The sequence below is a fragment of the Magnolia sinica genome, chromosome 16 (assembly GCF_029962835.1).
Source record: "Magnolia sinica isolate HGM2019 chromosome 16, MsV1, whole genome shotgun sequence".
NCBI lineage: Eukaryota > Viridiplantae > Streptophyta > Magnoliopsida > Magnoliales > Magnoliaceae > Magnolia > Magnolia sinica.
The window spans coordinates 35,832,594-35,857,752 of NC_080588.1; the positions used below are offsets into that span (position 1 = coordinate 35,832,594).

General features: G+C 39.1%; 1 protein-coding gene across 2 annotated transcripts in view; it reads left to right on the forward strand.

The window, feature by feature from the left end:
* Positions 1-9,090: 9,090 nt before the first annotated feature.
* Positions 9,091-25,159, forward strand: part of LOC131229133 (small ribosomal subunit protein eS19) — a 31,002-nt gene continuing 14,933 nt past the window's right edge. The window contains exon 1 of one of the 2 annotated variants that reach the window (XM_058225008.1): positions 9,091-9,220. In XM_058225008.1, coding sequence (XP_058080991.1) covers positions 9,137-9,220 — 84 coding nt within the window. In that variant the 5' untranslated portion in view covers positions 9,091-9,136. Of the gene's footprint in view, positions 9,221-24,110; positions 24,280-25,159 lie in introns of those variants that run through there. The other variant, XM_058225007.1, reaches the window with a different exon arrangement.

The following is a 25,159-nucleotide window of genomic DNA, read 5'->3' on the forward strand; positions in this document are numbered from 1 at the left end:
TGTTTCCAATAAATCCCATGCTTCTTTTAATGTTCCACACATACTGATCTGATTGAATGCTTCTTGTGAAACTGCATAGTAAATAGCATTCATGGCTTTGGCTTCACTTGTTTTATTTTATTTATCAAAGGTAGTGCATTTTTCTTTTGGTTTTTGGGTTTAATAACGGTTATACCATTTTCAAGTATCACTTGTTCAGTTGGTAGCACATATCCATTCTCAACAATTTTCCAAACATCATGGTCTAAAGATTATAGAAAATACTTCATTCTTGCTTTTTAATATGTATAATTTGAACTATAAAAAATAGGTGGTCGAGAGATCGATGTTCCCTCTCCTTTAACCATAATTCCAACTTCTATTAGGATCTCCCTTTAGGTTGTTAAACCCTTTAAGAGAAATCTTCTCTGATACCAATTGAAATTTCGGTAGAACCACTATTACCGAAGTATGGATATATGACCAAATGTCCTAGGGGGGTGAATAGGACTTTTAAAACTTTAATCCTTCTTAACTGAAAATTCTACCAATTTTAACATAAGTTAAGTAAGGTAATCACAAAATCAACTTAGATAGTGAAAATCTAACTACTGCATCATATCAAACATGGATTGTGCATAATTTAAACATTCAATCAATCAATACATATGCGCACAAATAAACATAACAACAACATAACGATATATAGTTGTTCGGCTATGTGCCTACTCCACTCCCGGCTGACGCACTCCCCCTTGGAGTGTGTCGGATTTCACTATCAAATGGTTTTAAATCAGGTTAACTATTAACCTTCACAAACTACACAAAGTTACCTAAGGAGTCTACACAAGACAACCTAAGAAGCCTACACAATGCAAACAAGTCCTACACAAGGACATACTAGGAGCCTACAAGGCAAACAAGTCCTACATAAGGACATACTAAGAGCCTACGCAAGGCAACTTATGCTTACACAAGGCAATCACAAGTGCCTACACAAGGCAAATGCAAGTGCTAACACAAGGCAACAACATCCTACACAAGGACTCAACATATTCTCCCACAGGAGTACTATGAAGGTCTTAATATGTTAACCATTGAATACCAGTCCTACACAAGAAAAGATCTTCAGGGTCACTGGACTCTAATGACTTACCAATAAGTAGATGAGCCCCGTTATTAGCACATGCTGAATATGATCTTCCTTATTAATGGAGGGTCTTTAACTTTCTTGATTTGCAACAACTGTAGATACTTCCTATGCAAGTCGCCGGTGTTAGGTTAAGGTATTTTATTAAATCTTCTCTATTAAATGTTGGTTATTAAGTAAGGGGGAGATTCTATAATATTAACCATTCAAAGGATTTCAGCTTAATAATTTGTCATTAAAAGTGTTGTTGAAATGTCCTTGAATGGTGGAGTTCATTCTTCAATCTAATCTATTAATTTAACAATGATTGCATTTAAGAGGAAATTGAAGGATGAACTCCTATGAGAAAAAGGGATTTAAGATGGAGGGTAGATCAACTATAACAATTACTCTCTTAAATCTCTCTTTTTCTCTCTTTAGAACCTAAGGAGCAACCCTCTTTAAATAAGCAATAAAGTTCAAATGGTAAAAAAAATGGGCAGAAATCTGTTTGCTTTCGATGTTGTCGAAGGTCGATTGATGACTCAAACTGACTCCGATGTCATCGAGATTTTATATCGAAAGAACTTGAGGTTTGGTTGGAGACTTATGGGATTCAAAATTCGATGTTATCAAGACTACATCGATGTCATTGAAGTTTGAATTTCAATGACATCGAATGGAGTTCGATGGCATCGAATGATTTTCTTCATAAACTCTCAGGACAAATTGATTCCAATTTCGATGTCATTAAAGTTTAAAATTCAATGTCATCGAATGCAGCTCGATTACATTGAATAAATCATGATTTTCCTTTTGGGCTTGCTGGACATTTTGTGCATATAATTCGATATCATCGAGCCTCCCTCGATGTCATCGAAGTTTGAAATTCGATGTCATCAAATGCAGTTCGATTATAACAAATAAATCTAGAGAAATGTTGAATGCTTGCTAGACATATTTGGGCACAATTTCGATGTCATCGATAGTTACAAAAAAACTTTGTATATTTTCATCTGTTATTGTAACTTTGTTTTACATTTTCTAATCTATCAAAGATGTTTTCCTAGATGGTTTTGGGATAAATTAGAGCATTTTAAAGTGATTATTACCTGAGGTGTTTTGGTCATAGGATGTGAGGTTTTCATTTACATTTGGATACCTTTGAACACATCCATTTTGTTGAGTCTTCAACATGTAGTCTTCATGTGGGGCTCACTGGATTGGACTCTATGACTCACTTGTCATGTTATTTAACAAACCAGGGCACTTTTAGCTATGTCATGTCACGAGTGGTCTTGTCGATAATTACCCTTTCAAATACATCTCCGCTCGCGATGGTGGATATGTCGACATGCGGTGCTTTGTTAACCTTAGGTACACTTTCATCGCTCTCTTCAAACGGAAAAGAGGCATGCTGTATGATTACTAGATAAGTATATTCTTCTACGTCACTGGCCATCCTGTTCGGCTGAGTGGGCCTAACTTGAAAGCTGGATGGTAACGCAAGGACCATGTTGCAATGAAATGTTACTAGCGGTAACAACCCAAACACAATTTCATTACACAAACTTTCCCCCCTAGTGTTTCAGATACCATCCTCTCGATTTGATTAGTGTATTCATCAACCGTAAGTTTGGCCGACAGATCGGCAGGCAAGGAGATCTTCAACGTGTTAGCGGTCGAAGAGAGCTCATTGGCTAGTCATTCCTCTGTTGGGAAGTATTCTTCACTGAGGTAATCTGACAAGTTACTGCAACTATCTTCCTCTTTAAGATTCACCAACAAACTCGTGTCGTCAAGGGCCTCTTAACCTTTTGGCATTGCAATGGGTAACACTATTTCGACTATGTTCACTTCCAACTGTTCATCAGGAACAGGGACCCTTCAAAAAGGTGAGGGCACTTTTACTTCTGGTTGAGGAAGTATCATCTCCTCTTCCTCTCCCCTTCTTGGTGTGGCCCTCTATCTCTGTTATCTACGCTTTTAAGTCCTCATCAGTCTTCCAGTATTGTTGGAAACTTTGGGTGAGTAACTCGTTTCCATACCCTTTCATGTGTAATGGGGGTTTAACCATCCTTGGTAAGGATGGACCCCATCATGAATGGCGACTGGAGGCCAATTGCTATGGGTGGCGATGGTCGGGGCCATTATGACAATGCTTATCTCACCTCATCGGAGTGTCCTCTAACTAGGATGCAATCTCTTATTCACATCGGTCGCAGATTCGAGGACCTTGATAAGTTCTTCTGATGGCCATCGACCGATCATCTCGGTGATGATGAATCCATCGATGCCCTTGCATGGATAGATCAGGCATTCTTCATTGACCGTCTTACCCGAGATCAATCTTCAATCTTGGCTGGTTCCTCAGATTAGTTGTGACAATGTTTACTTCAATGTTGGACGGGAATGGGTCGATGTCGATCAACATTGCTTCTTCGCCCTTTTCCAGGTATTTTAATAGCCCACCGTCGATGTAGTCCTGAATGATGTTCCTGAATATAATACACTTGTTAGTTGAGTGAGACTGAGTTTCATGCCACTTGCAGTACTCGGTCTTATATAATTCATTGGTTGAAGGTATCTTATGATTTATAGAAATTTTAATGAATTTTCTGGTCAAAAAAATATCAAATAGTTCCTCGGCTCAGGTGATATCAAAGGTGTACACCTTCTGAGCCTTTTGTGTGGTCAGAGCGGTCGACTCTACTTTAACCAATGCTGAACATACTAATTGTTCTTAGCTACTACTTCGGTAATTACAATCTTGTAAATAGGGTCATTGTAATATGTTCCTAACGACAAGTTCTTCTACCTAGCCCCTTCTTGCAGGAGCTCTTCGTAACAAGAGACCTTCTTAGTTAGGTCATATAAATCAATAAATTTCATACCTATGAATTTCTTATAGAGCTTATATTTTAGTCCGTCTTGTGCGATTTGCACAAATTCGGCCTCGATCACAACAACCTTACATCGGCTCTTTGTATATTGCATATTTTCCCCCGTTTATATATTGGTTTTATGAACATAATAATGCTTAATATTTTATTTTACTCATGTTTGTGTTGCAAGGTGAATTTAAGAGCTTGGATTGAAAAGGGTGCTAAAAGTATGGATTTGATGCTTAAGAATCACCAATGCAAGAGATGGATCTTAGGAAACCAAGATTGAAGAATTCACATGACAAAGATCCAAGAAAACCAAGTGAAGAATGAAGAGAATCAAAGTTTTGAAGTGAAGAAAAGGAAGCCTGAAATCGTCCTGAAAAAGCATATTCTGAAACTCTGGGTCATTTTGTGAAATTGCGTAAAGTGAAGTCTATTTTGAAAAACTGCGCAGAGTAAAGTCTATTTTAGCAAACTACGTAAATTTGAGGCATTTCTAAAGATTTCCAACTAGGTGCGAAAGATAGAGTTCCATAACTATAAATAGGACTCCCTAAGATGTTCTTAGGCATCTTCTTGGATTTAAGGAGTGGAGCAAAAGGGTGGAGAAGCCGTCGCCAAGAGTTTTTCTTCTTCTTTCTTAATTGTTTTCATGCTTTCTTTTAGGGTTTTAGATCCAATCATATATATGGTTGGCTAAACCTCTTAGCTAAGGCTAAGAGGTGAAGCTTGTAGCATGATGTGATGTTTCTATTGCTTTGATTTATGTTTATGTTGAACTCCATAGATTCTAATTTGATATTTAAGGAATACTTTCAATTTATAATGGTTTATTGTGACTCAAATTATAGTAGATCTGCAATAGCTTTGAGTATCTTCTTTTCCTGATTTGAGATTGTAAAATTAGTAAGTCCTATTGTTCATCATTGTCTCTTAGGCATGGTAGGGTGATGGAATTCTTCATAATCTTCACAATTCTCCTGGTTTGAGATTATGGGATTGGTAAATCTTGTTGTTTGCCATTATCTCCTGGGCATGATTTAGTGATGGAATCCCTACCAATTATCATAGTTCTCATTCATTGAGAATTTGGTCACTAAAAGTTCATATTTGGTTTTATTGATATATTTTTCAATTAAATAGGATAGGACTCCAATTTTAAATGTGTTACTTTAATCAAGTAAGATGGCTCCCTGATCACTACAAGTGGATCCTTGGCACCCTAGTTCCCACCTTTAAATTCTTAGTTCTAATTACTCTATTCACAATTACTCTCTCAAATACTTCAGAATTAGTTTCACATTTTCTTCTAGTTCTACTTCTAGTTAATTTCAAAAACGTACAAGTTTCAGTCCTTGTGGATTAGACCTTGGTCTTACCGAGATTATTACTACATCGCGACCCTATACTTGGGGTTGTGAACACTCTTCACCTGCTTGAACCGCATAATATAGCTCTCGCATGACTCCCCAAACAGCTATTGGAATCGTGCGAGATTGGTCATGCTAATCTCCATGTTCCTGAAAAGAACTGAGTGTGAAAATTTTCTTACAACTCTAGCCAAGTATGTACCGAGTCTAGTAGTAAGTTTGAGTACCATGTAAAGGCAGTTACGATTAACGAGTAACCGAATAACTGTAACTTATAATAATAATCGTTGTTAGACAATTTGCCACACTGCATCGTGAAATAACTAACATGCTCAATGGTCGATTGACCAAACCTATAAATAAAAATTAAATTCCTAAAATTTTGTGTAAAAGGGTAAAAGGGGTTTAAATTTCCAAGATTTTTCCTCCCCTAATTTGGGGTTGGCTTTTTTAGGGGATAATTTTTGGGTGATCCCAAACTTTGGAATTTGAATTGGTTTAATCCCAAGTTTAAAAGCTATTGATTTTTACCAAAAAGATTACCAATTATAGTGTTGAAATTAGGGTCTTTGATTTAATTTTGTTATAAAATTGTTTTACTTTCCCCCATGGATAAAACTTTCTTACCTTGGAAGGAAAATGGGTTGGTAAATTTTTTAAAGGGGATGTTTTTGGACACCTTTCTGAATGGTTGGTTGGGGTTTAATGTTATAAACCCAAAATTTTGGCAATTTTGTTTATTTTCTAAAGTCCCGTTAAATGGGTTTGACTAAACCAAAATTTTGTTCCCCTTTTTTTACATTACCTAAATCTAATTTTGAAAATTTCCCATCTCCTAAATCATCTAAACTTCCGGGATTGAATTTCTTCCCGAGCCCATGGTTTTTGTTTAACGCTGAGGGGTTTGTTGGACCCCACTTTTCGGGAATTGGTTGGTTTATGTTCAAAACCCTTTAAATAAACCCCGTATTGATACCATTATTTAACATGTAAACCCCTGAGGTTTCAAGAAAAATTGTTTTTTTTCTTTAGTTTTGCCAAACCCTCGGAATTGCTCAATTGAACCCCAAACAATAAAAAACTAAGCCGACATGGTGGTGGAATCTAAAGGGAGTTAACCCAAACCCTTTCAATTGTAAAACAATTTCCCCGGAGGTTGGGTTGGGTTTGATGGCAAACCTTTAAAAACCTTTTATCAATGAAATATAAAAGGATTAAAACAAATGACCAAAGTTCAAGAAAATTTGGTTTAATTTGGTGGGCGGCATAAATGAATTATTTGTTACCCCACACTTGGGGCCTTGTTCACTGGAATAAAACCGCAATTGAAAAAAGTTTCATTGGAATGTTTTTGCTTAAAAAAAGTTTTTTTAAAAAAATGAAATGAAATAAGAAAAAATGATGTTTGAAGCCAAGCAACTTTTTTTGTTCTCCCTTTAAAATTTTCTTTGATTGACCTATCTTAACTATTCTTTAACATTGGTGAAAGAAAGTTCCCATTTAAAAGAATGAGATGGGTAATTTCGTTAATACCAAAATAATTTGCTCAAAATGTACAGGAGGCTGACTTTTTATTTTTTAAAATTTTATTTTAAATTTTTTGACTTGGTTCGTTATAGATACGTGTTTTTCATTTGGGCTTTTTGCCGTTTGTGGGTTTGGACTTTGGAGTGATCCCCATCGTCTATTTTCTTTCGTATCTTTATTTTAGGCAGGTAATAATTTTAAATATTTTTTTTAAAATTTAAGATTCTTACAAGGAATGGTGTTGAGGGAAAACACAAGGAATTGTGGAGAACCGGTGTTTTTATTGGAAACACACTTGATCATGTGAATTAAGTTTGATTTTTTTTTTTGGGCAATAATTCATATTAATTGGCCAATTTTAAACCTTGCTATGCTTTAAATAAATTTGAATAATCCATTTATATGGGTTTGGCCCTACCCAAATTATGGCCTTTTAATTCCAGTTTCTCCCTTTTTGGAAAATATTGTAATTAATGCGAAGGGGTAAATACATAGTCCCCCAATTGCATTGCGTGCATTAAATGGCCCAAAAGCCCATTGCAAATCAACGCATTTTATTTAACCACCAACCTTAAATGCATTGAAAGATTGGCATGATAAAATTAATTCAGAGGGCCCTTAAAGATGTGGGCGTTACCTCCCCGCGAAGGTAATCCACCCATTTAAATTTCCCCCACCTTTGATCATTTAAGGTATGAGCCGAAATGATGTAGATCCATATTTAAGTAAACCAATATTGTTGATTAATGGCCAGCTAAAAAAGATATTGGGGCCACTTTGACCGAAATTTGGTTTTCCATCCACCAATTTATGACTAACAACAGATGATGTAAAAAATACATTCGGTGGGCTTAATTTCACAATGTCGTAATGGCCCAAGCTTGGCCACACATTTAATTCAAACCAACCCTTGAAAATCATAAGGCCTGTTAAACACATTTACTATTGGGGCCTACCCGGAGATCAAGAGCGGGCTTATTTGGACCACCAAATGGTTTCACAAGTTTGGTTCACCTTGTTTTTTGCAAAATTTTTGACAACTTCCTAGTCTCTGAATTTTTTTAAAAGCAATGCTTTTAAAAAATAAGAATGAAAAAAAAAATTAAGGATGCAATTAGGAGGAAAAAAATTGGGGATTCTGGGAGGTTGTGTAAATGGTTATTGAAAGAATTTATTATTGAAATTTCCTAAGGTCCTTGGGTTAATTGTTTAAGGTAGTGAACAATTTCAGGCAATGAAGGAAAACCCAAATTTAAGGGAAAGTGGAAAAAAAACCCATTCCCAACTTTATTAAACCCATTTCCCTATCGGTGTGGGATTGAGGTTTTAATTTGGGAAAATTAGATCTAAAATAAAATTGTTTTACCGTGATGGGTCTACATGAGATTTAGATTTTCTTAATTTTTTGAATCAAAACCTAAAAAGATCTTTAAAATAAATGAATGGTGGTGATAAAACACATATATTATAGTGGGGCCCACAGTGCAGCGAGCACTAGCCACCGGGCTATTGGCAGCATCACTGGCCAAATGCGTCCGTAAAAGTTCCGCATTGCAACTTGTTTTTGTTAAATTTTCTTAGCCACTCGCCTAATTCGCGGACGCAAATTTCCCATGAAAGGCTTTGGGTGTAAGGTGAGTCCATTGTGACGTGATAAATTCAACATGTACATTCATTTTTCAAATTCATTTTATCGACATGTGACTAAAAATATCTAAAACTTAACTGGCTAATACAAGATGAAACAGTGGAGAATGGAATTTTTATCATTGAAATCTTCCTAAGCTCCACTTGATGTTTATATGTCATCCAAACCTTTTATAAGGTCATTTTGAGTGGGATGAAGTGAAAACACCAAAAACAGGAACAGATTGTAAACTTTTAGGGCCATCTAAATATTCCAATGGTGATTATTAAATCCCTACTGTTTCATCTCGTGTGGCTCAGTTGAGTTTTGGATCCACCCTCTTTTTGGTCGTATGTTTGAAAATGATCTCGAAAAACGTATGGACGAGTTGGATTACTCACAAACATCTCAGCGGGCCGCACCCAGTGACATGACGTGATGAGAGCGGTTCCCTTTCTAGCACGCGTGTTCTCCGTAACCACGTGCGAAGTGAGTGGAGTCACGTTCCCCATATAAATTCAGCTGTCTGGTTTGCGAAGGTGTAGAGAAACCCTAACCCTAAGCGCGAAAGTGCCGTCGTTTCTGTCTTTATCTCCTCTCTTACGAGGCAGCGGCAATGGAGACGGCAAGAACGGTTAAAGACGTGTCGCCTCACGATTTCGTGAAAGCTTATTCAGCTCATCTCAAGCGATCTGGAAAGGTCTCTCTCATTCACATCCCTATCTATGTCTCTGTCTTCCATTCTTTCCTGAATTATTCTTCCCTAGAAATGACAATTCTTTGTAATGTCCATTCCTAAATTTTCGAAATTTAGTGTTTTCATTTTCCAAATGTTCACTTATCTGACATCTGACCCATCCAAAACGTTGGGCCCTATTAATTTTTCAATAAGGTCAGATCACATGTGTATAGGCTGTATTAGATGTCGGATTTGCATAGGCTGGAAATTAGGGGGATTTCCGAATTCCGGCGGCGCCGATCGTTGGTCTGAGTGAGATCGGGTGAGGGAAGGATAGCTCTCACCTTGTCAGGAGTGTTGGAGAAGGCAACGCTTTCACTTATCAGGCGAGCCGTGTTGTAAGCTGGATCAGATAGTTGACTTTCCATTGCTTTTTGTAGGCCGGAGACTAGGGGGGTTTCTGAATTTTGGCGAAGTTGATCGTGGTTGTGAGGGTGATGAGAGATGAAGAGGAGGGATGGATAGGTCTCACCTTGTTGGGAGCGTTGGAGAAGGCAATGCTTCTAGAGCTGAAGTCGTCTTGGCTTTGACAGAAGGGATTTACCTATTCTCATCAAGGCTCTTGGGCCGGCTATTGTGGAAGGAGATTCTTGGAGCATCATTTTGTGGGCACTGAAAGTTTGCTATTGGACTCTAGGCTAAACATATTGCTTTAACCTTTTCAGGAGGAAAAGGTGAATGGCTTTGGCCGATGTGTTAGTTAGAGGGGTAGTTTGTCACCCTTCTCGCTGTTGGGCATTCTTTCCCTTTTTTCCTGATATATCTTTTTCTATTTCTTAAAAATGGGGAACACCCACTCGCCTTTTCTCCCTAAAAAAAGGTGTGGGCTGCTTGCTGATTGGACTGGCTTGTTGTTTTTTACACTAGGTAATGGGTCTACCATTTTGGATGGACTGGATGCCTTAAAACACATGGCATGTTGTTGCATGTGCCCCAGGTGTATGTTAATGTACTCCTTGTTGAAGCGATGATCATTCCTCATTTTGTAACATATGTTTTCACTTGTTGAATGTATTTTTCTTGTCCTTAAACATATATTATGGTGTCAAATCCTTGATTGCTTGTCTAGAATAACTGAGAGGGTTCTTGGATCATAGAATGATGCCATTTATGAAGGAGAAATGATATATTGGTTTCCACTAGGAAAGATTCAAGACATGAATTTTGGTTTCAACATGAACATTCTGTCCCTAAGCTTGGAAGCCCACTTATCAGGTGGGGCCACATGCGTATGTTGAGTATAAGCTGCCGGTGATTTTCTTTCTAACTGATTGCTTTCTTCGACTGACTGTGCCCTGCTGATGAATGGATTTGGCCTGATTTGATGACAATGTCATGTTCAGGGTCAACCCCACCTAAGGTTTGTCCTTAATCTTGCACATGTGTGCCTCACAGGCTTGTTTTCCGAGGCTCTCTTTGATTTCACCTTGCATGAATAGCTGTATTCCTCGTCATGAGGATATTGTGGAAGATAATCTTTTATTTTTTTATATTCCTAATTGAATATGGAATTGGTGGGTGGTTTTTGATTCCTTTATTTATTTATTTATTTTTATTTATTTTTTTGGAAAAGTATATATATATTTTTTGAAAGGTAAACTTTTTTGAAAGGTAATTTTTTGTGAAAGGTTATTTATTTATTTATTTATTTATTGCCACAAACAAGTGAGCCCCAAGTCTAGAAGATGTGCCACTCTACATGCCAAGTGATATGCACATCCATATGCTAGGCAATCATTGTTGATAGTGACATTCCTTTAATAACCACAGTGTATGTGACGTGTGGCAGTAGCACAATATTCGACACAAGTGAACAATCCCTTAGTGTAGACAATATGCTTGGGAATCCTTGTCATCTCTTTAATAAACTCATGGCACCTGACAAAATGCTTTTAGCAACTGGATATTATATCCCATGCTAGATTATCTTCCTCATTTGCATACAGGTACATGATTTTTTTTTTCCATAATGGCCCTTATGACCCCGTAACGGACTTTACGGCACCATGAAAACATATTATGCATCTGTTGGAATCCATCGAGTGTGCTTCAGTATTTTGTTTTTAAACGCTTTTAAAGGAGGTTTTTACTACCCATTCGCTAACCTGTTTATAGGCAACCCCATCCAATGCTGATGTGTAGCTCTTACCCTTTATGCTGCAAACTCCTTGACCCATTTGCCTATGCAAAGCTACTGCATCTTTCAAAATTAGTTGATCTTCAGGAATAACATGAATCTATGGGATGGATTTCATTAAGTCTTGATTATCTTCAATTTTTTATTTTTTATTATTATTTTTATTTTTTAAATATGAACTACTATCCTACTACGTAGTTTGTCTTGCATCTTTTATTCCATACAAGTCTAGATGATAGAACTAATAAGTTATATTCTATTAAACTAAGATGTGACTAGATGCCTCTATGTTAATGTGCAAGCATGCTGTGTACCTGCACCTTGTCTTCATTTATTTAGTGGCTCTGAATTCAGATAGATCATGCATTTTGTGGCTTTGATGCATAGATGCTTACCTAGGAATGAGTCCCACCTGTAGTTGCACACAGTGTGAGATGAAGTGGCTGAAATTTTTGTTGTGGGAGAGGGAACAGGGAGGCGTCTATTTCAAAATGTTACGAGGTATAAATGGCAGAAAAGTGGGAGCAAGAGCATGAGTTCAAAGTGTGATTCAAAGCTGGAGTGCCACCTAGTTAAGAGAATCCTGCAACAAAGGTGACTCTTGCCATAGCCTAGGAGTGGACTTTGATCTCCCTAATTAGCTACATGGGCCCTATGATGTGTATCCATTTTCTTGTGAGCCGTGGATAATGGTCTGACCAGTTTGTGGGCCTCACGTGAGTGTCGATTAGTCAGTGGACTCTAGGTATGCAGTCAAACTGTGGTCTGCGAGTTGATAGGTTTATTTGTTTAATTGGTTGGTTGGGTGTAGAGTTAGTGACTCGTTGAACAGTTACCCTTTAGTATTTTTGTCACTTAGGTATGCAGTCAAACTGTGGTCGGGTGTTTGATTATTTCCGGAGAACATGAAATTGTTTAAAAGCATATTGAGTTAGCTCTCAAAGAAGTCCAAAATCATGTGTTTCTGATATGGACTGAGTTATGACCCATTTATGAAGGCCTGTATGGTTGTGATGGGAATGGGATTTGGGAAAAAAATAGTATTTCTTGAATATTTTATTGAAAGGATGGTTAGGACTAGACTCAATGAATGGATGAAATTAAAGCAGTGGGAAGTTAAAAAAATTCTTTTATGAATAACTGAATGAAAATTACTTTGAGAAAGCTGATGGTGGTGGGGATGATGATGACGTTAATGTTAATGGTGTAGATATTCTCTAAGTTTGGACAATGGTTCCCGAAGACCTATTGGGTAAGATACAAGCAATTTGTCATGCTATGATCATACATGGTTGTGATGCTTAGCATCTGTTTGGATGTTGCCTAATCATTGTTCAGTGATCTGATAGGGATCCAATTAAATTTAGTTATTTACAATTAAAATTAATGCATTAATTTGTTCTAGATCTAAGATTATGACTGTGGGCTGATTGGGACCATCTAACAGTTTCTAACTTTCTGCCATATATTGGAGTCGATTCTGACACTATTTATTTGTCTTTGCCTTTTCTCTGTGCTGTTCTGAAGACTAACCACTTTCAAAGTCTCTCTCAAACTTGTGCATGAATGATTGAAAGGTTAAACAGTTCAAGGATCAGTGTTGTTACCAATCTTCAAAAATAAATAAAGGGGATCTTTGTTGTCATGTGGCGATCACACAATCACATACATTGACTCAAACTGCATATGCGATGGTCGCATATGCCATGTGGGAAGTATGCCATGGCATGCTAAAGTATGTGATGGTTGTGCAATGGCATAATTGCATAACCATGGCATACTCTTGTATGCGATGGCATAATGGCCAATTCATCAAGATTCAAGCTATTCATAAAATTTCACTATTTGTAGTTTTTAATAATTAATTCTCTTTTAGTGTAACATGTTGATTGTTTAAATATGTTTTGTTATATATAATATAACTAAGTGGTCCGTCTAATAGTCAAACTACAATGAAAAGTAAAAAATACCGAATCAAATCACTTGTAGTAATTTGAAAGTTTTTCTTTAATTTTTAGAAAATTTTTAATGATTTTTTCTATTTTTTATTTTTTAAAAATTTTCAAAAAACATAATAAAGAAGCCATTAGCCAGACCGATTGCTTATGTGATGGCTTATGCAATCATATACAATTTGACAACATTGTTAAGGATGCAAAAAGGGTATTTTCCTTCTATTGGAAAGAAGCCCATCTATATTAGGAGTGAAAGAGGTACTTATTGTAGGCAGTGTTCGCAATATCGATACTATCGGCCGAGATATTATTGTTATCGCTTGCCAGCGATACGAAACCCACAAGATATCTATTGGAAGTTTAAAAAATACCGCAAATTTAGATATCACGTGATAAATCGGCCGACATCGCGCAATATATTAAAGATTTCGTGCGATATCTACGATATCCTCACAAGTCACTCATTGGCGTTGATTTCTCACCCATTTTTTTTAGATTTGTTGACAGAGTCATGGGTTGATTGTAGAGGACTCACAAGTCCACTGTAGCCGACAACCCACAATGACGATAAAAGGGGTCGCGTGTTTACCAGAAAATAAAAAAGAATTAGAAGAAAAAAGAGAAAAAATTGAAGAGTACCTATGTCCGTAGCGAAGATTGCGTGATCGGTGATCGGAGATGGGCCATTCCATCAATTGACATAGGTAAGTTCGATTTTCCTCTTTCTTTGCCGTTTTTTTTTTCCCTTCAAATGAGAAGATATGGGGATATCTTGGAGATTCTGGCGAGAAATCAGGCTAGATTGACTGTGATTGAGGAACCATCTTCCTTCTGAAACCCTCGCTTCCGTAACCCTCGTGGCCCTCTTCCTCTCTTCTAGAACCCTTATGGCCCTCTCCCTTTTCGAAAGGGGCTGGCGTTTGCAATGGAGGAACGCATATTAGCTATTGAGGTAATCGGATTGCGTATTGAGTTACCCAGTACTAACTCAGTACGCTCTTATTGTATCGAGTAAACTCTGTTGGGCCCACATTGATTGCATGTTGTTTATCCACACTGTCCGTCTGTTTTTAAAGATCATTTTAGTGGTTGATCCCAAAATTGAAGCATATCCAAACCTCCAGTGGACCATACCATAGGAAAGAGTGGAAGTATTGATGTCCACCGTTGATACCTTTCTAAGGCCCCTAGTGATGTTTATTTATTGACCAAGACATTCATAAGATCACATAGACATGGATGAAGGGGAATAAAAAATATCAGCTTGATCTAAAACTTCTGTGGCCCCCAAGAACTTTTCAACAGTAGAATTTCAGTTCACACTGTTTCTGGTGGTGTGTTCCACTTGCGATTTGGATATGCTTCATTTTTGGGATAAAGCCCTAAAATTATCTGGGAAAATGGATGGACGGAGTGGATAGAATGTATATATGACGGTGGGCCCGATAGAGTTTACGCAGTATGCTAAGGGTACTGAGTTACTCATTACGCAATCTGCTTCCGCTATTGAGTAACGTACACGCTAATGAAGTGACGTCGCCAAGTTTTGTGGGTCCCACAATAATGTATGTGTCGTATCCACATTGTCTATTCATTTGGAAAGATTATTTCAAGGCATGACACAAACAATGAGGCAGATCTAAATTTATAGTGGACCCCACCATAGAAAAAAGTGGAGAGGGTAACGTCCACCGTTGAAACCTTCCTGAGGTCCACTGTGATTTTTTTTTAAGATCAACCCATTGATAAGTTAAATAATATTTGAAATAAGAGAACACAAATATCATCTTGATAAAAAATGCTTGTGGCCCTTGGAAGTTTTTAATGGTAGGCGTCACTCTCTCCATTGTTTTCTGTGGTGGGGTCTACTCAAGCTCTGGATCTGACTCGTTCTTTGGGTCGTGCACTAAAATGATCTCTTCAAATGGATGGACGGTGTGGATACAAAAAATACATCATGGTGGGACCCACAGAACTTGGTGATGTCACTTGAGCATCGTTGGTTAATCTGCGTCTGAAACAGGCCGAGTTTACCTCGGTGAGAAAACTCCGTGGGGCCCACCGTGAATGTATGTGGTTTATCCACGCCGTCCAACCGTTTTTACAACTCATTTAATGGGTTAAGCCCAAAATTAAAGCATATCCAAAGCTCCAGTGGGCCATACCATATGAAACAGTGGGAATAATGATTTGAACCGTTGAAACCTATGATTTTCTGTCAGGCCCCACAGTGATGTTTTTCTGTCATCCAACCCGTTCATAAGATCAAAGAAATAGGGATGAAAGGAAAACATAAATATAGGATTCATCCAAAACTTCTGTGGCCCTCAAGAATTTTAACGGTCCAAATTCAAGAAACAAGTATTAATTAATCAGAAGTCATGATTGTCATCTCAAACCGATGATTTAGTGCCTCTACACTAGGCCTATGATTTCAATGGTTTAGATTGATGTACATATATGTAGAGATGTGTACAGAGGGAGCTGCATGTTCATGGAATTTCATAGTCAACAGAAGTATCAATGTTTTTTGCGAACGTGGGTCTCTGTCGTAAAATTCTAGGAATGCTACTAAATTTTTTTATTTTTGGGAATTTTGGTGGGCCATGGAAGGTTACTAAGGGTTGTTTTGAAAAGGGACAACCTTGTGAAATGTTGGCTGTTGCATGTGATTGGGTGGACCCCACATGCATGCCCGTTTCAGATCCGTGGCATTGATCACGTGGAGCCCACTTTTTTAACAAAGGAGAACAAAATTCAGGCTGTTGAGGCCTTTACTTTTAGGGTGTCCCGTATCCATTACGATCCGGCCGTATCGGTCGATACGTATTGGTAACGACAGTGGCCGTTACGTGATACGGGGCCGTGATGGGGCACATCCCGATTCTATAGCCGTGACGGCTCCGTAACGGTCAGGGTGTAACAGTAAAAAAACAGCCATTTTTTTGTTTTTGTTTTTTAAGGTCTGTTTTTTCACTTTTTTTGAAACTTCTTTCTTCCAAACTCTTCCTAAATCATTCCATTGCTATTTTCGACCACTCTTAGTTTGATATTACAGATAAAAACAACTTATATTAAGAATTTTCTTGATTCGAAGCTCCGTGAGCCATTTTCTAGAAATTCCTCAAAAATAGGTATTTATATTTTTTATTCAATGTTTTGCTGTTTGAATGGTAGAATATGATGTGTTAATAATAATAGAAGATATTAATGTCCATTTTACAGATTGTTATTGCCATTTTATATTTTTTTAAATAATTTTTTTATATTTACACACTATTTTCGGCCTTTTTTTTAAAATTCGAAAAATTATTTTTTATTGAATGTTTTGTTGTTTTAATGGTAGAATATGATGTGTTAATCATAGTAGAACATGTTAATGTCCATTTTACAGATTGTTGTTGTCATTTTATGTTTTTTAATAATTTTTTTCTATTTACGCACTATTTTAGGCCATTTTTTTAAAAATCGAATATATTACACATATAAGATATTTTCATATTACATTCATTTTAATATATCTATCATTGATAATAGATAGTTAGAAACTTAAATATATGAGTTTTGCAGTCAAATCCAGGTTGTCTGGTTCATAAATTCATCAGACAATCCGATACAACTTATCACCAAAGAGTGGACCGTTACACCACCATAAACATGTTCCAATTTATAAATGAATACATATTTGGAATGCTTAGAATATTCCGAATTTAATCCATATTTTTCCATATTTTTTTGGCAAAAAAATAAAATTGCACCTTTACGGGCTGTTACGCCCCCGTATCGCCGTTACACCCTCGTATCCGTATCGGTATCGGAGGGCATCGTTACGCTAACTGATACCGATATGGGATACCTTGTTTACTTTAAAGTACAGACCGTTCATCTTTTTTTCTATTCATCTATTTCTTCTCTTAAAGATGCATGGCCCACTTGATGAATTGATCATCGTGATTCTTGGGCCAGGACGCAGTTTCCAAGGATGCCATCTGATGAGTGGACCAGATGTTGCATGTGCTTGACTGGTGAGCAAATGTCCAGTGACCAACCTCTTCAGTTTTATCCTCGCGCGCATCACGTTAGCCTTTCATCAAAACCTTATCTCCAAAATTTGGAAAATGGGCCAACAAGATTATCGGTGCCTGCGGCTCCCATTGGTGAAAACGTGGGGTCCACTTGTTTTCAGTTGCCGACGGATCTAACGGTGGTGTGGGGTCTCATACTTTTCTCTGATGCTAACTAACGTGACAAAAACAAGGTGGCCCACAAATAGAAAATAACAGACTCACGGATCTAAATCCTATCCATCCAGTTGGTGAGTATTAAATGGACCGCAAAGAATGGTTACCTTTCTCTTGCCTATGTGCATATTACGACCCAACACCAGATGACTGAAGTCAAGTGGCTGGTTATTCGTCAATCTAAGTTGTCCAACTAGTGGGCCTCATTATGGATGGGCTATGTATGGGAAATAAGAGTTATCGTCGGACCGTAGCAATCACTACTTATCTTTACTTTCCAGCACTTGATGCTGACCATTAACTATTTTTCTTTCTTGCTATCCTTTGGCTACCCACCTTCCATTTTTTAATGGTATACGTTCAATTTTTCTGTTCTCATTTTTTAGATCATTCCTTAAAATAATCTGACAAAATGGATGGGTGGCATGGATATACAGCTAATGTATCAATGTGGGCCCTAACAAGTATTAATATAATATTCATTTCCAGATAAAATATGTCGGGAAGAAGAGGAAAGGAGACAACCTGATATAGGGTGGGGGTATGTCGGCCTACTCCCGATGGTCGATTCGGGAGTATTTGTAATTTATGTGGCCATGTATCGATGAGTGGTGTGGTAACCCGCTTGAAGGAGCATTTAGCGGGAGGGTATCACAATGTTGTGGATTGCCCTAAGTGTCCACAGGATGTGCGAGAAAAGATGAGGTCCATATTGAAAAAAAATGTGAAGACAAAAGATTAACGACATGCACGGGAGAGGGAGATTAGGGAGGGGGATCAACATAGGAGGTAGGACACGAGTAGGCCTAGATTTGAGGGGTCTATTCGTGAGCGTGGTGGGGGGAGGGGAGGGTAGTAGGCGGGAAGGATCATGGGGCTTGGGCAGGAGTAGTAGCATGTGGGTGCCGAATCTACCTTCAGATCCGAGGATGTAAAAAGAGGCAGAGGGGACAAAAGAAAATAAAGGACATGTTTAGTGGAGGGGATGTGAGGAAGAACGTTGAAAAGTTTATGGCAAAGTTTTTTATACACGATCAAATCCTTGCGAATGCCGCCGCAAGCCTGCACTTTAAAAATATGATAAGTGAAGTGCAGCGCTGGGGTGAGGGTGTGTAGCCGCCCACTCCCTTTGAGATCATAGGAAAGTTTTTGGATGATGAACATGCAGAGAGATGAAAATATACGTCGATTCGTATAAGTAGTCATGGGAGATGTATGGCTGCACCGTCATGTGTGACGGTTGGATCGGACTGACGAAGATGTCGGTCACAAATTTTATGGTCTATTGCAGGGGACGAGTGGTGTTGCTAAAGTCTGTAGATGCAAGTAATAAGATTAAAGATGGTGATTACATTTACAAACTAATGCACACCGTCATGCAACATGTTGGGAGGAGAAACATTGTGCAGTTTGTTACGGACAATGGGAGTGCATTTGTTAAGGCGTGGAATGATATTCAGAAGAAGTATCATATGTATTGGACCCCTTGCGCAGCCCATTGCATCAATCTCATGCTGGAGGCGATCAGGGATAGGCCGTCGGTGAAGACCGTAATTACTAATGCACGACTTATCACAAACTTCATATACAACCACAGCCGGTTATTAGCCGCGATGCGCGAGAGGTGTGGTGGGGATATAGTGCGTCCCGGAGCGACGCGATTCGCCCCAAAATTTATCACCTTAAGTAGCCTTCTCAAACACAGACAGGTGTTACGGGAGCTTTTCGCCTCATGATTACGAAGAATGGAAAAAGAGGTTGACGGAAGTAACCTGGATAATCGAGGAACTAGTGCTGAGAAATACATTCTGGGATCGCATGCGTAGTGTACTGAGTATTCTAGAACCCATTTATATGGTGTTGAGGATGGTGGACAATGAGACAAATCCGTCGATGGGATCGCTATACCCGTCTATATAGCTGATGAAAGAGGCCATCATGGCTAAAGCTCCCAACGCATATAAGTGGGTGCATACAATAATGGACGACTGTTGAGAAAGGACGCTTTCTCACCCACTACATCAAGTTGGTAAATACTTATATGAAATTTTTTTTTTCTATATGCAATAATAAACGAGGGTTGTAGATGTGTAGATGTTGGTTTTTAATGTATTTCCTGAATCCCAAATACCACTACAGTCGGAAACTCTACGAAGATAATTCATTAAAGAGGGTTGTACATGAGGTGTACGATCACTTATTTCTCGACTTTACGGGGAAAGGCACCTTTAGTATTGAGGTAAATATGTTCCGCACTCACATTCTTCTTATCTTCATCTCAACCATTCCATACTTATCCTGGTTGCTATACGCCATCAACAAATTGTTAGATTCCGCGACGCGGTTGGAATGTTTGGGTGTCACCTTGCGGTGAAGTCAAGGAACACCATGATGGCATGTGAGATACTGCGATAAACATAAATTTCATATTATTTTGGAAAATCGAAAATAATGAAAGAATTTTATGATATGCAGGCAAATGGTGGTCCATGTACAAGACTGACTGCAAGGTTTTACAACGACTAGCTGTCTGTGTGCTTGCACAGAGTCTTCGTCACCCTGTGAAAGGAATTGGAGTACATTCTTCCTCATCCACACAAATAAACGTAATAGACTAGGTTTTGAGAGGCTTCAGAAGCTAGTGTTTGTCATTACAATATGAAGTTACGAGAGAGGCTGCTCCACGTGGAAGGAAGAAGAAAAGCGCAGGAAGACCCACTGGACCTGATGACGGTTGGACATCATGCATATGTTGAGGATGGAGAGGATGACCCAGTTTACCAGTGGGTTAGGTCAGATGACTTGGATACCTCGGATGGGCGACCAGAGCCACATGTTGCGGCGGAAGCAGAGACACAATGGATTGATGTTGACGCACATGTGGAGCAGCAGAGGTCTCCTGTTGAGGCATTCAACCCATTGATGAGGAGTCCAGAGGGCAGCCTGCAGCAGTCACTATCATGCGGGACACGTGGGGGGGGGGGGACATTGTCTGACGCCGAGACTGAGTCAGAGAGTGATACGGGGAGTGGGTTCGGTGATGGTGATGGCGGCGATAAGGGTGACAATGACTCTGATGACAGTAAGGTTGATGATGGCGACGGGGATGGTGGCGGCGCGGGTGGGAGTCATGATAAGAGGCCTCTTAGCCCTTTCACTGGGGATGAGAATTTCGATCATTCCACACAGGACCCTAACCATGGTTCTTGTCCGGGAGAACCACCACCCCAACTTGTGATGGCGACGAGGATGGTGGCGGCGCGGGTAGGAGTTAGGATAAGAGTCCTCTTAGCCCTTTCACCGGGGAGGAGAATTTCGATCATTCCACACAGGACCCTAACCATGGTTCTTGTCCAGGAGAACCACGACCTCGACTTATTTACAATAAGATATACACGCGTCAAAAGCTACTGCAGAAAAAGTAGACTTGGAAACTTTCAGATTTTGAGGAGCTGCTAGCAAAATGCATGAGAGACACAAGCGTTCGTGACAGGTAAGGTGGCTCTTGATTTGGATTACGGACGAGGGAGAGGAGCTCGAGTTACAAGCCATAACATGAATTTAGATTACAAACACAGGAGAATAGCTCTAGTTCTACGCCATCGTATGAGCATGGATATGGATCTAGTGGATATGCGACGAGTGACTCCAGCAGTTACAGCACATCATTTTTCAACCATGGTCAGGAGTTCACTTCTACATATGGGCAGAGATATTAGCAGCATTATGGATGTGGCCAACAATATGGATACCAAGGAGCTTCATATGTGCCCTTTCCAGATCCATATTAGTTACAGACTGCGATGATTAGCAGTACTTACGAATGGGTGTATTGATTTAGTTCGGAGAGGATGAGTACCACGTTATGTCGAGTAACTTAATTGGAAATCATTTCCACTATGACCTGGTCACAATATTGTCGATTTGTGGAACATCGCATTAGGAGAGGAACATGGGTTAAGTTATGTTATAAAGGCGACATAGGTAGTAATGGGACTGCGTTGCCGACCCAGCTTCCATCGACATTGTTGTGTTGCCGGTGGTGTTCACTCCGTTATCAAAGCCACCAAGCATTGTATGGCTTCATTCTAGCTAACCATGTACCGCTTGATGCTCTTGACTTATGACCGAGATCTAAAGAGATCAGCCACCTATTCAGCCACTCGCTCAATGTGTAAATTGGATCAGACGATATTCAGATGGTGGGTTCGTCTTCTGATGATGGGTTACACCTTTGCATTCCGTACGAAACGACTTTTTAATACAAAATGAAATGAAATGAGAAAGAAATCCTCACAGTCAATCGTGAAGAATAGCTGAAGAACACATTTCGATGTATTAACTGAGTCTGCGTGCGAGCATAAACTCGAATTATAGCTAGAATTACTAGCTACTTGGTTACTACTACAGATTACACTAAGGAATATAAATCAGTAAGCTTGCAAAGGAAAGATTACATTAAGGAATGTAATTTGCTTAACAATAAAAGTAAATAATTACACAAAGGAATGTAAATCGACATAATAATTTGAAAGATAGATTTGGTTTGTTTGGGTTGGTGTAAGACCAGTTTTCTTTGTTGCATTCTCCTTTTATTTATAGCTTTGATCCAGCCGTTTTGGATCCTTCCCATGTTCTGATGGTTGCCATAACTGCTCTCCACTAATTGAATTCATTTGCTTCTCCATTTGCCACTTATCCTATAACTGTTTAACATCATTGCCCTCTGGAGACTTCATTGCCACTTGTCCCAATAACTGCTCCAAGCCTCCTCACTGACTCGACTGCCTTAGTAGTATATGACACCACCTGATATGTCTTGACTTCTTATTGAGAAATCTTCTCTGTACATATCTGCAGATCTCTGAGCATGGTATGTTTATCTGTACAGATCAGATGTAACTCCATCTGATTGGCCGTAGCAGGGTACGATAGTAATGAGGACGAACAAGGACCACTTGTTCCATCACCTCCAACAGTCGGATTTTTTTACCCTCGGCAAATCCATAATAATTGGCATTGAATTTACGCTTGGCATAATGATTTTAAAATATATAAATTTACAGTAAATAAAGTCCACTTACAAGGAATGTGGATTGCGTCCTACCCCTACCGCCCAAGGTAGATCGATGGAGAAGCCCGCCTTGATGTATCTACTAATCCACGTTGTCCATCCCTTTTCTCGAATCATTTTAAGGTATGAGCCCAGAATGAAGTAGATCCGATAATTAAGTGGACCACACCAAATTAGACACTTGCGTTGCATTAAATGGACAAAGCATAAAATGCAAGAGTCATTTATGATGTGGTCCACTTGAGCATTGAATGTGCCTTATTCGCAGGCTCACACCTTAAAATGATTGAAAAAAAGAATGGACAGGTAGACAAATACACGACGAAGGCCTTTCGCAAGTCTGCCTGGACGTTAATCCGTCCAAGCCCTTGCAGAATGTAATCCGCATTTATTTACAACCACCCCACACCTCCCTATGAAACACATCAAGTTGAAAGGTATGAGCTCAGAAATGATGTAGATCCAATTCTCAAGTAAACCATACGGTGTTGATTGAATGGTCATCGTTAAGAAGAATTTGGGGGCACAGACGTTTTGGACCAAACTGATATTTGTGTTTTCCATCCATCCAAGTTTGTATGACCTAATCAACAAACTGTATGTCAAATAAATACTACAGTGGGTCTCAGGAGGCTTTTAATGGTGGACATTCAATCACTAATGTTTTACCGTGATGGGTCTACATGAGATTTGGATTTTTTTAATTTTTTGAATCAAAACCTAAAAAAATCTTTAAAAATAAATGAATGGCCGTGATAAAACATATACATTATAGCGGGGCTACAGTGCAGCGAGCACTAGCCACGGGCTATTGGCAGCGTCACTGGCCAAATGCGTCTGCAAAAGTTCCGCTGTGCAACTTGTTTTTGTCAAATTTTCTGACCCACTCTCCTATTCTGCCGATGCAGATTTCCCGTGGAAGGCTCTGGGTGCAAGGTGAGTCCCTTGTGAAGTGATAAATTCAACATGTACATTCATTTTTCAAATTCATTTTAGGACAGGCGACTAAAAATATTTAAAACTTAACTGGCTAATATAAGATGAAACAGTGGAGAAAGGAATTTCTATCATTCAAATCTTCCTAAGCTCCACATGGTGTTCCAAACCTTTTATATGGTCATTTCGAATGGGATGAAGTGAAAACACCGAAAACTTAGATGGAAAACTTTTATGGCCATATAAATATTCCAAAGGTGGTTATTAAATCTCTACTGTTTCCTCTCGTGTGGCTCATTTGAGTTTTGGATCCACCCCCTTTTTGGTCGTATGTTTTAAAATGATCTCAAAAAGCGTACGGACGAGTTGGATTTCTCGCAAACATCTCAGTGGGCCGCACCCAGTGACATGACGTGATGAGAGCGCTTCCCTTTCTAGCACGCGTGTTCTCCGTAACCACGTGCGAGGTGAGTGGAGTCACATTCCCCATATAAATTCAGCAGCTTGGTTCGCAAAGGTGTAGAGAAACCTCAACCCTAAGCGCGAAAGTGCTGTCGTTTCTGTATTATCTCTTCTCTTCCGAGGCAGCGGCAATGGAGACAGCAAGAACGGTTAAAGACGTGTCGCCTCACGATTTCGCGAAAGCTTATTCAGCTCATCTCAAGCGATCTGGAAAGGTCTCTCTCATTTCCATCTCTATCTATGTCTCTTTCTTCCATTCTTTCCTGAATTTTTCTTCCCTAGAAATGACAATTCTTTGTAATGTCCATTCCTAAATTTTCGAAATTTAGTGTTTTCATTTTCCAAATGTTCACTTATCTGACATCTGACCCGTCCAAAACGTTGGGCCCTATTAATTTTTCAATAAGGTCAGATCACATGTATATAGACTATTAGATGTCGGATTTGCATAGGCAGGAAATTAGGGGGATTTCCGAATTCCGGCGGCGCCGATCGTTGGTCTGAGTGAGATCGGGTGAGGGAAGGATAGCTCTCACCTTGTCAGGAGTGTTGGAGAAGGCAACGCTTTCACTTATCAGGCGAGCCGTGTTGTAAGCTGGATCAGATAGTTGGCTTTCCATTGCTTTTTGTAGGGCGGAGACTAGGGGGTTTTTTGTATTTTGGTGACGTTGATCGTTGTTGTGAGGGTGATGAGAGATGAAGAGGAGGGATGGATACGTCTCACCTTGTTGGGAGCGTTGGAGAAGGCAATGCTTCTAGAGCTGAAGTCGTCTTGGCTTTGGCAGAAGGGATTCACCTATTCTCATCAAGGCTCTTGGGCTGGCTATTGTGTAAGGAGATTCTTGGAGCATCATTTTGTGGGCACTGAAAGTTTGCTATTGGACTCTAGGTTAAACATATTGCTTTAACCTTTTCAGGAGGAAAAGGTGAATGGCTTTGGCCGATGTGTTAGTTAGAGGGGTAGTTTGTCACCCTTCTTGCTGTTGGGCATTCTTTCCCTTTTTTCCTGATGTATCTTTTTTTATTTCTGAAAAATGGGGAACACCCACTCGCCTTGTCTCCCTAAAAAAAGGTGTGGGCTGCTTGCTGATTGGA